The 14,293-nt window shown below is 38.5% G+C and overlaps 1 protein-coding gene and 1 long non-coding RNA gene across 4 annotated transcripts in view; one reads left to right on the top strand and one right to left on the bottom strand.

The window, feature by feature from the left end:
* The window catches only part of CEP295 (centrosomal protein 295), a 48,919-nt gene extending 36,718 nt beyond the window's left edge, over nucleotides 1-12,201 (bottom strand). For 2 of the 3 annotated variants that reach the window (XM_013955987.2, XM_067289506.1), the window contains exons 1-7: nucleotides 11,765-11,837; nucleotides 10,304-10,436; nucleotides 8,872-9,072; nucleotides 7,558-7,682; nucleotides 6,590-6,683; nucleotides 2,085-2,198; nucleotides 603-743 (exon numbers count right to left, since the gene is read on the bottom strand). In XM_013955987.2, coding sequence (XP_013811441.2) covers nucleotides 603-743; nucleotides 2,085-2,198; nucleotides 6,590-6,683; nucleotides 7,558-7,682; nucleotides 8,872-9,072; nucleotides 10,304-10,423 — 795 coding nt within the window. In that variant the 5' untranslated portion in view covers nucleotides 10,424-10,436; nucleotides 11,765-11,837. Of the gene's footprint in view, nucleotides 1-602; nucleotides 744-2,084; nucleotides 2,199-6,589; nucleotides 6,684-7,557; nucleotides 7,683-8,871; nucleotides 9,073-10,303; nucleotides 10,437-11,764; nucleotides 11,838-12,158 lie in introns of those variants that run through there. The other variant, XM_067289499.1, reaches the window with a different exon arrangement.
* Nucleotides 12,202-12,605: 404 nt separating this feature from the next.
* LOC106495511 (uncharacterized) lies at nucleotides 12,606-14,068 on the top strand. The gene is made up of 2 exons (XR_001294462.2): nucleotides 12,606-12,828; nucleotides 13,685-14,068. It is a non-coding gene; the product is annotated as an uncharacterized lncRNA (long non-coding RNA).
* Nucleotides 14,069-14,293: the final 225 nt, after the last annotated feature.

The raw sequence follows: 14,293 nt of genomic DNA, 5'->3' as shown, positions 1-14,293 counted from the left end.
ATGAAATGAAGACTCACAAGGCAGGACTTCAGGCTCAAGAACTCCTTTATATTAAAAAAACAAAAAAACCCCCCAACACACACACACACACACACACACACACACACACACACACACACCTCCCACGTGACAAGTCCTGGAGTACAGTCTGCAATTTTGTCAAGCGTTCTTTTTTTCATTTAAAAGCAAAACCACTTCCTGCACTACCACATATTTAAAAAACAAAAAAAACAAGAATTCCACTTCTACTTTTCTATGAAGCAACATAGTAGATCACTTGACACCTGCTAACTTAACAGAAAAACAAATTTACTGATTTCACATATTTAAAGATACAGCAATACTAGTTTCTGTAAGAGCTGTGGCACTGCATAAGAAAACCAAATTACCTGCAATGTCTGTTCTGCTTCCAAATGGATTTCCAATTTATCTTTGTCAAAAAATTCCTACCTTATAAGCTTTCAGATAGCCAAAATAAGCAAATGGAGTTTGATGGGGTTTTTTTAAGAAGCACTTTGAAAACACCAATTAATCCATCAATTTTCCTCCTAAATTCATTCAGCCTGGTCATTCCAAACAGGCACAATTTCTACTTTGCTTACCTGAGCCAAATGGACCTTCCTCAATGCATGACTTCCTCTAAGATGCGCCTTTTCAAGCTGCTCTCTTCTATCTCTCTCCTCCTCTCTGTGCAGTTCCTCCAAACGCTTTGCTTCCTTTTCAGCAACTAACCGAGCATCTGCCTGGCAGCGATCAGTAACAGTTTAGTCTGCAAAGTTCTTTGTGGTAGTTTAAAGCATATGTGACAATAAACGAGTAAGTCTGCACCAAAAACATACAATGCCATATGAATACCCTCTAAAGTTTATAGCTCTCTGTTGCAAGCAGGACCAAACTGGCTTTATACCTTTGAAAAAAAAGCATAATTACACATTGCACCTGCAAGTCTTTCATTCTTATGCACCAAATTTTAAGCTCTGGAGTTTCAAACTCTGTTCTGGAAAAATATTTGTACTTTTTTTTTTTTTTAATAACAGAGTGGTTATTTTTCCTTCAATACAAGGTAAAATGAATAATACAATAGATATTACAGATAGACTACTTTTATCTTCACCGTTTTAAGAAAAAATATATTCACAAATGTTTTCATTCTTATTTGGAAAATCAGAAACATTCTGCAATTTTTAAATAACGATCTTACTAACATTTGAAAATAATACATAAGGAAAAAAAAAATCCTTAAATGTAAGCAAGGCTATACAGATTGGTATTTTGGAATTTTCAGATAAAAGCTGAGGAAATTACAGTATCTCCTCTCTTTGTTTACATCTAATGTTTCAAACACTGATCAAAACCTAAAACTTCATGAAAGAAAACAGTGCCAGTGAACATAAAGGAAATATTCACAGACACCGATTTACTGACCGCACACATAGCTTTTCTAGTCTAAGAGAGGCTGATTCAGAACAAGAACTTAGACTGTGGTCTCACATCATCACCTCTGAAAGCTAAGTTTTTAATAAACTCTCCCCTTTTCCTGAGCTGACTTTGGCCCTTGTCTGATTTTACTATAACTTGAGCAAACTTTCCCATCTGGCAAAAATCTATTTATGTTTCTTGTTCCCAAATTAGATCTTTGCCTTTTTCACAAGCTGAATCAGTTGACTGCACAAACAGATGAGCACCAAAATGAAGTAAAAACTGAGAGTACACAGCTAGAAGGGAAAAAAAAATAGGGCAACCACAACTGTTAATTTAGCATAAGCCATAAAGTGAAAGATTCAGATGCCCTAACCTTATGTCAATCTTGTGAACTCACCCCCTTAAAAAGGCCTGCCCACGTGGGAAAGATTGTCAGGTCTGACCCTGCATGTAATTGAACACTACTTAATAGGCCTTACAAGTTTCCATCATCTAAAATCCTGATTAGTTAACAAGTCGTGTAATGGCTGCTTTATACAAGTTTATTTTTTAAACAAGTTCTGGAAAACTGAATTGCTGATATCAGAAATCCAGATACTGTGTGCAATATAAAAAAAGATATACATAAGTATATGCCACAAAAACACTTGGGAGTTAATCACCTGCTCTCTGTCCATTTCTCTGTCCACGTAAGGTTCTGAAAGATGATAATGAGTAACATAAAAGTTGTCAGCACTATAGACCTTCACTGCAGGAATCTTTTCCACTTCAAAATTCTAGAAAGAGAAGTACAAGTAAGTACAGCTGTATCATGGTTAACTGTCTCTTGCAAAGCAGCTAAACAGAACGTAAATGATTTGCAAACTCAAATTAGTATTAAAAGAAAGCTAACACCAAAAACCTATAATCACAAAATTCTCTCCTGTAAACATCACATACTTTAAAACTTTATATCTATATTAATTATTAATAAATCACATCAACATAAGGCTATCTGGAGGACTTAACGACTAAGAGCATCTAACAGCCTAAGGCAAACTCCTCTGCACAAATTGACATTCATCACAGAACTGTATCTTCATGCTTCAACAGCATCACCTTAATCCAAAAGCACTTGGATTTTAATGTGCTAAGACAAATCCCACTTAAAATAGCTGTTCTGTTCATCTGAAAGCAGGACAACCACAGGTCCACAATATAATTACCAGTAACAGCAAAATAACATTTCTCAAGTACAAGCTTTGTTTACAATACTTAGAACCTGTTCTTGTGCCCTATTTATTACAGCTGCCCAGAAAAGAAAGCATTTTCCATAATTTCACTGAAACATATCTATACATACAGACTATTCTTTTTTTTTTTTGGAAGAGTTTTGAGTATACTGCCAAATATCAAGTCTTGTCTGAATGTTTTTGAACATTCAGCAACTATATCCCCTCTTCTTTGGCTCAGTCTGACATTCTCAGTAGTAAGGTAACCAGATAAGGTAGCTCATTCTGTAGGAGTTGTCTTTATACTTCTAACATCTCTTCTGTTAGTTTTCTCTCAGCCTCCTCTTCTCTAGGCTTTCTCCTAAAGAATCAGTTCTCATCCACATTAATTAAAACAGTATATTTTCATAGCCTGAGCAATTTAGCACGATTGTAAACAAACGCCCATACATAAAAAGTAGAAATATCTTGAGAATATCTTAAACTTCAGATCTGTCTGCTTTTTACAATTTCTTAGAAAAATTCTATCCTGATACAAGATGTCATACAAAACTTCAGGATAGATTATCTCTTGGAGAGCTCTTAAATTAAAATTCTGTATGTAACTAGTTTTAGCCTTACCAAAGGAACTTGGGTAATTTATTTTATGGTTTTAAAGCAAATGCATGCTATTCTAGTAGGGGGGAAAAAAAGAAAAATGTACAGATAAGAGCACTCCACTGAGTATTTCACTTTTATTTGTACATTATAATGCTGTTTGAGAATTGCTAATTATCTTAGACAACAAGTCATAGTAATTGTAACAGAAAGACAATAACTAAAACTCCTGTAGATACTAATTATAGTTCTGAAAACAGACAAATCCAATGACTAACCCTCATTAGCTAGATTGCCCATTGCTTGGCCTATTCTGTGTTACTTTCAGAATCTGTAACTAGACTCAGTCTTCTGAAGTATTTCAAAAGTTTAACATTAAAAAAAACAGTAATTAATAGATGAGATTTAATGAATCCAATTCCAACATTTTATTCAAAATGTTGTGAAGATGTGAAAGTTATGTTGCAGCCTGCAATTTTCCAATTAATATCAAAACCCATTTAGATCAAAAAAAGAACAGAATAAAGGTTTAATTTCCTACTTCCAATTAACATCACACCTCACAGCAGAACCACTGTATTTTAATCTGATAGCATTTCTATCAAGGGGTTTGCAAGTCAGTTAAAAAAAAAAAAAAAAAAGAGTAAATCATCCCATACTAAAATCTGGCAAAATTGGAGGAATAATGTTTCCTGAAATTAAAAAAAATATATATATATTTTATATATATCTATATATACACACACACACACTACAAATTAAAGCATGTTTAAAATATTCAGGAAGAGTACAGAAATAATATTTTTAGCTGATTTCCACTAAAATGAAAATCTCATAGATCATATCAAAAATTTAAGTTTGCATGAACTTTATCAAGTGCAACTTCAGAAAAAAAAGTTTCCTATGTTCTAATAAAACCTGCAATGGAGAATATTACTCTAGCTCCACATGAAATTTTATTCAAAAGCTATTACAAGATGATCATATTATAGTTATGTTTAAGCTGGTCCTTAGGTAAATTACTTCAAAAATAAGCATGCTTATGCAGATGACCTTGTAATTTGCTGTAATTCACAGGATTTGCAGTAAAGGTAGTCAGTTCAAATTCAGTGCCTTTTGAGCAATGCATTTCTAAGACAAAGCCCAAGATTTTTTTTGCACTGAAGTTGACAATTTCTATCTTTTGCTTGTTCTATACATAAGGAGGAATAAGCCACATACTGCATGGAGTAAATGCTAAATAATTGAATTAACTTCAGAGACAAATATCTGGCACCCAGTTATTTTTCCAAGATTAAAAAAAAGAAATCTTCAACCTCTGTCCCCCGTAGCTACACAAACCTATGAGAATAGGATTAAAATTCATACAGATGAAAACTGGCAAAAAAGGTTCACAGTCAGCCAGTCTTTACATGGATCAAACTGACACTCTGTGCTATACTTACCATAATGCAATCCCTTCCTTAAACAGAAATCCAACAGGTCTATCAACTTGTTGATTCAATCTGCCATTATTAGAGCATAAATGTCTTAAAATAAGTGAATCTAAGTACTGTAGAAAATCCAGATGTTTGCAAACACTACTGAAAAAAGTTAAACTCACAGGTTTTCTCAAAAGGTACAGAAAGGACATGTCTGAATGGGTGGAAAGGCACAAAGTTGCAGGATGTCAGGAGAAGAAATTATGATTTCACAACACTAAAACAGGATACTGACCAGGACCTGTCATCCAACACATTTGCGTATGCAATTGCAAGGGAACCTGGGGAAACCTGAATCAAGTCGTCTTGTTTCTCCTGGTGAAACAAGACTAAAGAACAAGAAGGAAATTCTCCATTTGTAAATGGCAAGAGAGACAGACTGCTGAGGTTGTTAGATGAAAAGTCTTATATAACAGCTATGAAAACATAGTATTTTATCATCTACAAATTTGCATATTAGTGGCAGCTTTTTGGGGCCACCAATAAGAAACGTGTTTCTTTAAAAAGAAAGCAACAAAAAACCCACATGCTAAACTGCAAAAGTTACAAGAAAGCAATTCTGCTATCTCGTGTTCTTCCAACAACGGCAAACTGAGCAACACACAAGCATCTGAAACCCAGGAAATGAAGAGTCCAGATTTAAGCCGATACAGCCTGAACTCTGCTCTACAAACATATTGGTGGTGTGTCGCTTGGAACAACATACAGTGTAACTGCAGCAAGTGTTAAATTTATCTGGAATGTACCACACAGGACCTTCCTCCATCTGTTCTGAATTCTAACACAGTGCATACTTCACCAGAAATAACCCCAAACTTTACTACTCCCATACAACGTTTGCTCTAACCCTCACTTACACCCCAATTCCACAGCAAGAAAACCCTTGGGTAGCAAGTGACAAGACCTGCAGAGGAGTACGTACTAAGGGATGCAGCTGAAGGCACGCAGGCACCCCTTCCTTTAATCATTTTGAAAACCCAGGGTGGGTAAGGGGGTGTCAGACCTTAGCTGATTTCTTCAGGTATAGCACTGCCAAATCACCATCATCCACACTAAGCTAGCATACTGGATGTAGCTGGGAAAAGCACCGATAACTTCCAGTGGCTCCGAGAGCGACTAGCTTAACCTTGCGTTATTGTATACCGTAATCCTTTATTTTCTGGTTTTCAGTGGTCTGAATATCACTGAACTAAAGGTTCTGAAGGGGTATGACACCTCGTACGGCAACTTTAACTGTGCATTAACAAAGTTACTTTAAGGGTAATTCCAAAGTAAAAATGCTCATTATTGTGCTTTTTTGGGAGTTTAGACCTGCAACCTTGCAGTAAGTTCTATACCTATGGAAAGTGTATGTGAAGAATGTGCAGAAACACCCCATAAAAAAACAAAAAAGCACAGCAGAGAATTAAAACTATGTTTCTTATCTACTTTCCTCCTCAGTAGCCTCAGATACTGGTTTCCTATCGAAATTAAACAGCTTACCATACATTTTATACTCCCTACAAGAAACAAATTAAAGAACAGCTAAAAAGCTAAAACCATCCTATAGCTTTGTTACAGAACTAATCAAAACACAATGTTACCACTACATCATTATGACAGAAGGCTGGGGTGGTATGTACATGCTGGGAAAGATCACTGTAAAGTTTAATACTACTAAGGCTATTGGATGAAAATGAGATCACAATAAGGTTGAAAGAGCATTAATCACAAAAGTAAGGCCTCAGCTGGCTATCAGAAATAAAATCCACACATAAGAAATCTGAAAAAAGCAAATATTAAGAGCCTAGTAACAAGAAGTTTGCTAACAGATAATTCTTTCATTTCCTTGATATTGTATCCTGAAATTATGACCGCTATCACATTATGAATACACACCTCAAGAGGATGTGGTGGAGGAGGTGGTAGGCTTGCAACTTTGGCGGCTCTTTCTCTTTCCACATCCAGAGCATGTTTACGTGCATTGATTCGTCTTGAGAGAGAGAAAGAGAGAGAGAAAGACAAAGAAAAAAAAGGGGGGGGGGAGAAAGTTATTCAAGCAATAATGACAGCACTGTGTAAAATAAAAGGCAAACCTAAAAATCAATTCAGAAACTTCTGAATCTATTTAACTCTTGGGAGACAGAGATGCACAAGCATACTGAAAAGCCAACAGAACTGATGATGGAAGGCAGCACTGGAAAATTAGTTTCTTGAAATAATACAAAAACATTAAGAAAACATCTGCATAAGACAAGCTTTTCAAGAACAAAGTAAAATCCGTGCTTTTCACATAAGTTTCTGGAAAGTTCTGCATCACTTCAACATATTTTAACTGTTCATATGTATGCAAAACTAAGCATCTCATCAGCAGGCTTCATCTCTATTCAAGCACCACTATCCCCAAGAGAACACAGTTCATTTTTCACACCAAGCTCAAGTCTGGAGCAATCCAATGGGGAGGGAAAAAATGCTAAGAAGGGAGAGACAGTGACAAATGTATAAGTACTTTTTTCAAGTGGGTAACTCTCCTTCAGGAACTGGACTGAGAACATCTCATTTCATGTGTCATTGAACAGCTGCCAGTCAACAATTTGGACCACAAATAGCGATACAGAGATAAAATGCTCCTCAGTCCATTGAGGGTCTGTCAGGCCAGCTAGTATACCTGACCTTTTTATCTTTGTTTTAAAACTACAATTCTTACCACAATCCATATGTTTGTCCTCAAGCTCTAGTCCTCCAATTTCATAAAATTTCAAAATTAAAAAAAGCTCCAAACAAGAAGGATCAAGATTTTTGCCTTTCACATTGCGAAACTGTAGAGTGCATTCTATGCTTAATAAAACTAGATTACTACTGCATACCGGGCTTGCTCACGAAGCAATTTTTCTTTTTGGTACTTCTGCTCTTTCAGGGCTTTTCTATGTCTCTTCTCAGCTCTTTGTTTCCTTTCCTCTGCTTGCTTTGCCAGAGCTTCTAAATCAGGTTCCTTTCCAATGAAACATTATAAGGACTTAATACAGGATTTTAATTACTTTCATACTATCAGCATGATATTTCAAGTTAAGTACTGCTGGTAAGAAACAAGAGCTTGAAAATACTTTCTTCCATATTAAAAACTTTTCCTTTTTTGCCATCTTCTTTATTCTCTCCTCATCTACCACCAGCAGTACCAAATTTGCCATATTCCTCAACCAATGTAATCAAACACCAATGTGGAAACCTTAGCTTCTCTCTGTACCTTTTTAACAAAGAACAGTAACATAAATATACTTAACCTTTTAGCAAATGCTCACTAAACCATACAGAGAAAGGATATTACTATATCTCAGTCATTAATTACAACACTTGTGTATCAACAAAAATATTTCTTCATAATTATTTCTCTATTACTACTACAGTGTTCCCATAGTTTTCCAAAAAATTCTTCCATCTTAGCATCCGAAAAAGCTTTAGAAACAATGTTGAGATATGGGGAAAAGCATAATGCTGTTTCACTTGAGTTAAAACAAAAAAACCTGACTAATTCAGGGATTAAGCTAGTCTACTAAAGTCACAAAAGAAATCTGTTGCAGAGCTTGATTTCTACAACTCTGATTCAAAGTCAAACCTATAGAGGATTCCTAACCCCACAACCTCAGTGATCTCAAATAGAGTCTGCAGAAGTTACAGGATTTGGAAGACAGTGAAAATAGTTTACAGAAGCAGAATTACGAAATCATGTCAGTTTGGAGTTCACACAAAGGCCTTTGAAGCCCTTCCTAAGACCTTCTATGCCACTTGAGCACTGAAAAAAAATTTTCACAAGTGTTATATTATTCGGCATAGAAAAGATACCACGCACAGACTAATAAACAGCCTCCTAAAATTCATTTAATGAGTTACTTACACTCTGACATCTAAGGATGTCCATCCTGCAAAAACATGGCTATAAATCTTTCCCAATAAAAAGTTTACATTCCTTCTCACCATGCCTGGTTCCATGGATAAATGTCTGCATACCAATACATAACTGTTTCTGTGAAGTACCCACTCTTAAACTCTCTTTTCAGATATTATCACAGTAAGATCAGGAATTAAAAAAAAAAAAAAAATCAAGTAATTAAAAACCCCTACAACCTTGATATTTCTAGAACATCAAGTATTTTTATGACAACCACATTAAGCTCTTTACTTACATTTTCCTTGGCTTGTCTGTGTCCCTCACCAACAGCTCTTAAACTCGATAAATACAGTTTTTCTAACGCCTTAATCTTTTGATCTTGTGCTTTCTGCCACTCAGCTCTCAATGCCATCTCTAACTGATGTAGCTGTTCTTCTCTCCTCTGCTTTACTTCCTGTCTTATCCGCAAGGCAATGTATTTCTCCTGCTCCCTAACCTGCAGAAATAGCATTTATGTTTTGTCAGCAACTTAAAAAAGAAAAGTAATTCTTTCTGGCAGCAGATCTTTCCACAATACACTCTTCCCCGCTTATCACTTTACCACTTTCAGTCTCGCCTGCTCTTCCATTACAACTCCATCTGTCCCAAACATGTTTTAACATTGCCATTACCCTTTTCCACAATTCATCTTTAATAATAAATGTAATCTTTATTAAATGTTTCGGTTTAAGCCCAAAGATCAACACAAAGATGACAATTGAAATACAAAAACTGCTTGGAATATCCTTCCCTTCACAGGAAAGGAAACAATACAATGACTTAGTAATAACTTTTATTATGATGCAACACAGGTCTTTAAAGAAAGACAGCAACTATATTTCTTGATTAAAGTTTATTTACCAAAGTTCTATTGACAAAGTGGAAAAAAATAGACTCTCTCCCCTAAAGAGAAACATGTATAAGGGAAAAAAGCCTAAGAGGCTGGAAGATTAGTATATATAGTCTTCTTGAAGATGTATATTTTTGAAGACGTGAAAGATCTAAACAGCTCATGTAGGATAGCACAGAGAAAGGCAAATTTTAAAAGAGTAAGAAGAAAAAAGGGAAAATAGTCACGAGCCCTAATAGCAGCAAAGCATAACAGAAATGGAAGAAAGACGACACAATTGACAGCTGAAATACGAAGAACTTAGGATTAATTTAACCAAAGCATCTTTAAAAGGAACAACACAGTAGCTCTGAATGCTTTTAAAGTAACAACTCTTAGTCTACTGGAAAGCTGTCAAATTTCATATTCGCCATAGTTAGCTTGTTTTAGTGGTGATCATGCAGAAAAAAATATCTGGAAGGCAGATATGAATCTTTACACAAAAGACATATCAATAGAAAATAGACATATTCACATGCTAACTGACAAATAAAAATGGTAGCCAAGGATAAATATTTAGATATAAATGAAAAAAAAAGTTGACAAGAACAAAGAAGTTCTGGAACAGAGACCCAAATGAACCTAGCAAAGAGAGAAGATATCACAAGCAAAACAAGCATTACTAATAAAGAAACAAGAGAAAAGGAAAATAATTCACAAACTACATACAAATTTAATGCACAGTATAATGACCCTGCAAAATTTAATTTACAGGAAATACATTTTTACATATTTTCCTAAACTATTTCTTTTACATCATTAAATGAAATGGACAAGTAGTGCAAAAACACAGGCATACCTGCTGCAGCCTCAGTTTTCTTCTTCTTTCATATTCTTCTTTTAAAAGCATGGTTTCTTCATTAGGACTAAGCCTCAATTTCCCAGCTCTTGCCACTTTCCTCTTCATCTTTGGGAACATGAACAATCAACTTCTGTGAGAACAATGTGAAAAAACAAACATTGGACATAAACGATATTAACAAAACAGCTATAAGAAATAAATATTGCCATAATCTTGCAAATCTGTAATGATATCTGTGAAGGTGGGCTGCAACTGTTTATGCCTGTTACAAATTTCATTTGATACTATTGGCATTGTCTTCATAATCATAAAACAAAACATACTGGTTTCGAACTATTATGCATGTAGTAAACTCCGCAAAGAGTAGGCATTACATTCACATTCCAGAAATTTGTACTAGAAAATAAATACTATTCCATTCATAACATATACAGCCCCCCCCCCACACGCACACACCCCCCACAAGACACACCACCTGTACAGTAGGCGGGTTACATAGATGATTTGTACTGAAATATTTTCATATAACAAGATACAGAGATTGTTAACAGCTTAGACTGCAATCTAAGGCCCCCCCCCTTTTTTTTTTTTTTTAAAGAAAGTTGTGAAAGTCCAGTACATCTGCATTCCACTAGAACACCAAAATTTCTAGCTGATAGTTTTTTAGTTCAACTTCCTTAAATAGCTTTTTCAAATAATGTTCCCCTATGGATTTTACTGTGGAATCATCAGCAGGACAACAATGCTGGTTTTGCAGATCTTTTTTTTTTTTTTCCTTACAATTATCATTTCCTTTCTTTTAACCTCACAGCAAAAAGAGCTTTTCAGCCTGACATAAAGACCAGTCCAAACCCAACCGGGGGGGGGGGGGGTCTTTAAATGTTAATAGTCCATAAAGATTTTCCTCTAAACCCTCCCCCAAAATAAACAAATTTTCAAAAACCACTGTTTAAAGATCAAAGGGTTATTACTAGCTAACAACCCAGATAGTATTAACAATTGTAACCAACATAACTGAGCTTTTGCTACACCAGAAAAGGTTTCTTTTCAGTATCATGGATACAGAAATAACATAACTCTAAAGTAGTCAGAAGAAGCATAAAAAGGAAATAATTTTTCATAAGGTGCATTTAATACAGGCTTAGTAAACCACTGGATTCCAGGGTCCACTACAGGGTAAACAGGGAATGCATACTGTGACTCCTTCTAGCCATCCCTTATTCAGCTGATAAAGTGCAAGTCAGGAGTTTAATCAAAATCGACAGCTGAGGAACAAAAGACTACATTCCACTTTATTTCCCACTCAAAGAAAGGAAAACCTACAGGACGAATAACACAAAGTCAAAAGATCTAACGCTTAAGGGATAAGAACAAAAGTAGGTGACACAAATGCCCCTGTAAAACAGGCGGCATTTGCAAAGATTCAGGTGCAGCAGCAAGCAGCCAGCACAAACACACCAGTCAAAAACGAGCCAGGCTTCTCCGGCCCCGCTGCTCTACAGAAGTGCTCGTAAGCAACGTTAGCATCTCCCGCTCTCCTGAGCAGGGGAGCGAGCAAAGCAGGCCGCCTTTCAGCACGAGCTCGCCCTCGGGGCCTGGGAGGGCGGCGGCGGAGCTAGGGGGGAGGGCGGGCGCCGGGGGCCCAGCGCCCCGCGCCCCGAGGCGGGCGGGCGGCCGAGCGCCGGGGGACGGGCCCCGCCGAGCCGCCGCAGGTCGCGCTCCGCACCGCTGCCCGCCCAGCGCGGCCCTCGCTCGCGGGGCGCCCTGCCCGCACCCCCCTTCCCGAGCAGGGGCCGCCGGAGGCGCCCGTCCCTCCTCAGCCGCCGGGACCCAGGGAGCGGCCCGCACCTACCCGCCGCCGCTCCCGCCGCCAACGGCCGCTTCGTGCGTTGCGTCACCGCCGACGCTCACGCCCAGCCGCCAATGGCCGCGGGCGCAGCGGGAAGCTGGGCCGGGCGCGGCGGGCCTCGCCCTTTGCGCATGCGGAGCGCCGCCCCCGCCGTCCCGCCACACCTCGCAACACCCCAGGCTGCCAGAAGTGCGCCTGCGCCAGCGGGGCGCCCCGCCCTTCTACGCCGCGATGAGCTCCGCCCCCGGGCTGCGGATGACCAATGGGAGCTAAGGAAGGCCGTGATTGACTGGTGAGGCTGAAAGCGGCAAACACAAAAGTATGGCGGGGCCTGCTGGTGGGGGGGAGTGACCGACCGACCGACCGACCGACCGACCGACCGACCGACCGACCGACCCACCCACCCACCCACCCACCCACCCTTTTATTTTTTGTTCAGCTTCTCTTCCTTTTACTCAAACCACCAGAAAAGAGGCAGCGGTGCGATAGCTGCCCGTGCTGCGCTTGCCCTGCCAGGGCCGCGCTCGATTCCCCGCTCTGTTCCTCTTGTCCGAGCGAGGCCCAGCCACGCGTCGGGCAGCCTCTTGCCCCTCGAGCCATCTGTTCCCGGTCAGGCCCTCCCTAAGGACTGATTTAATTTATTTGCTCCGCTCTATCAGGCAATCTCGGCTACGTATGTGAACGGGTTTATTACTATGATGTGTGCGTGGCATTGCAGGGGTGCAGGGTCTCAGGGGACTCGGGTTCATATGAGAGAGGTTTTGGCTGGCCTGGAAATGGGGGAATTGGGGAGGAAAAAATAAAGCTGAGCGCTGCCTTTGTGCTCACCCTTCTTCCCCTACATAACTCTGCTTCAAAGCTCCTTTTGATGCCCTGTATGAGTAAAATGAGTGAATTTAGACTATGATAGTCCAGCTGGATTTCTGGTGTTGCTCTGCCTGTTTTCTGGGGTTTGCATGTGGCTGCTTAAATTGCCTTTACAATGAGTGGATCTATGTTGCTCTCTCAAGCTCCTAACTGATGCTGCTCTGTCAGAAACCTTTTTAAAACTAATTCCTGCTCCTGTAAGTCTGATGCAATACTTGTTCACTTCTTCACTTTCATCCTCATGTTTTAGTTTTCATTATAAAAGGGACCATTTTTCATATGTGTGAGATTTACAGCAGTTGGGGTTTGAAAGTGGAATCATCTGATATCCTTGGTTTATGACAAGCAGCAAAAACTTGTTATTCATGTTGAGAGAAACAATTCTGCTGCACATACAGATGAAGCAAGAGCGGCTGTGCCAGCACGTTTTGGGTTTTTTTTTTCCATTGAATATGTTCCTGGGGTCTGAGCTGTTGCTGCAAAAAGGAGGAGAAATGTCTGTGACCTGTAATCAGTTAGGCACACAGGAGAAAATCAGTTGTCTTATGCTGAAATGTGAGTGCAAAATACAGCATTTTATGCAATTTCTTCTAGAGAAAGGAAGAAGTGATTTTTTACTAAGAGCTAGCTGTCAAATTAACCCACTATATTGTGCTCTCCAGGACTGAAATCAGGAGACCTGAGATGACTTGGTAAAGCTTAGTGGCCCTGAACATGTGGATGCATGCCTGCACAGAAAATATATGGAAAACTACAAGTTGCAAAACAAAAGCCGTAAGCATGGGAAGAGGTCATGTAGGAGCTGGATGTGCTTTCTTCACGGTCTTCTGCATTTTATTGCTAAACTGCCTTCTTATTCAGATTTCTGTGCTATGGGATCAGTTAGGGAGATAATTTGCTTTGTATCACGTGCTTGCAACTTGTTTGCAAGCTGCTGAGTATAATAACTAGTGAGTAGTTAATATACCTGATTGTACGCTGCAGACACCCAGGTGTTCCGCAGTATGCATATTGAATAAATTAAACTTGAGTAGTGTGTTTCCAAATGTGTTTCTCAGTCTCCTTATTGGATTTTTTTGTCCTTCAGCATTTTCATTATGACAGTGCTCTCCACAATAACATCTCTTCTAAATAGCTTTTTTCTGCAGGTCAGCAGGTAAAAAAAAATAATTGAAGACAATCTATTAAGAGAGTAATTGAGATTATGGATTTTAAAACCCTCTACTTATAAAATGTGAAAGAGGTCAAATATATGCTCTAGAATTAGACTA

The sequence above is a fragment of the Apteryx mantelli genome, chromosome 1 (genome assembly GCF_036417845.1).
Source record: "Apteryx mantelli isolate bAptMan1 chromosome 1, bAptMan1.hap1, whole genome shotgun sequence".
Lineage (NCBI taxonomy): Eukaryota > Metazoa > Chordata > Aves > Apterygiformes > Apterygidae > Apteryx > Apteryx mantelli.
Note: the sequence above shows the minus strand (reverse complement) of the source record. Positions and strands in the feature narration are given on the sequence as shown.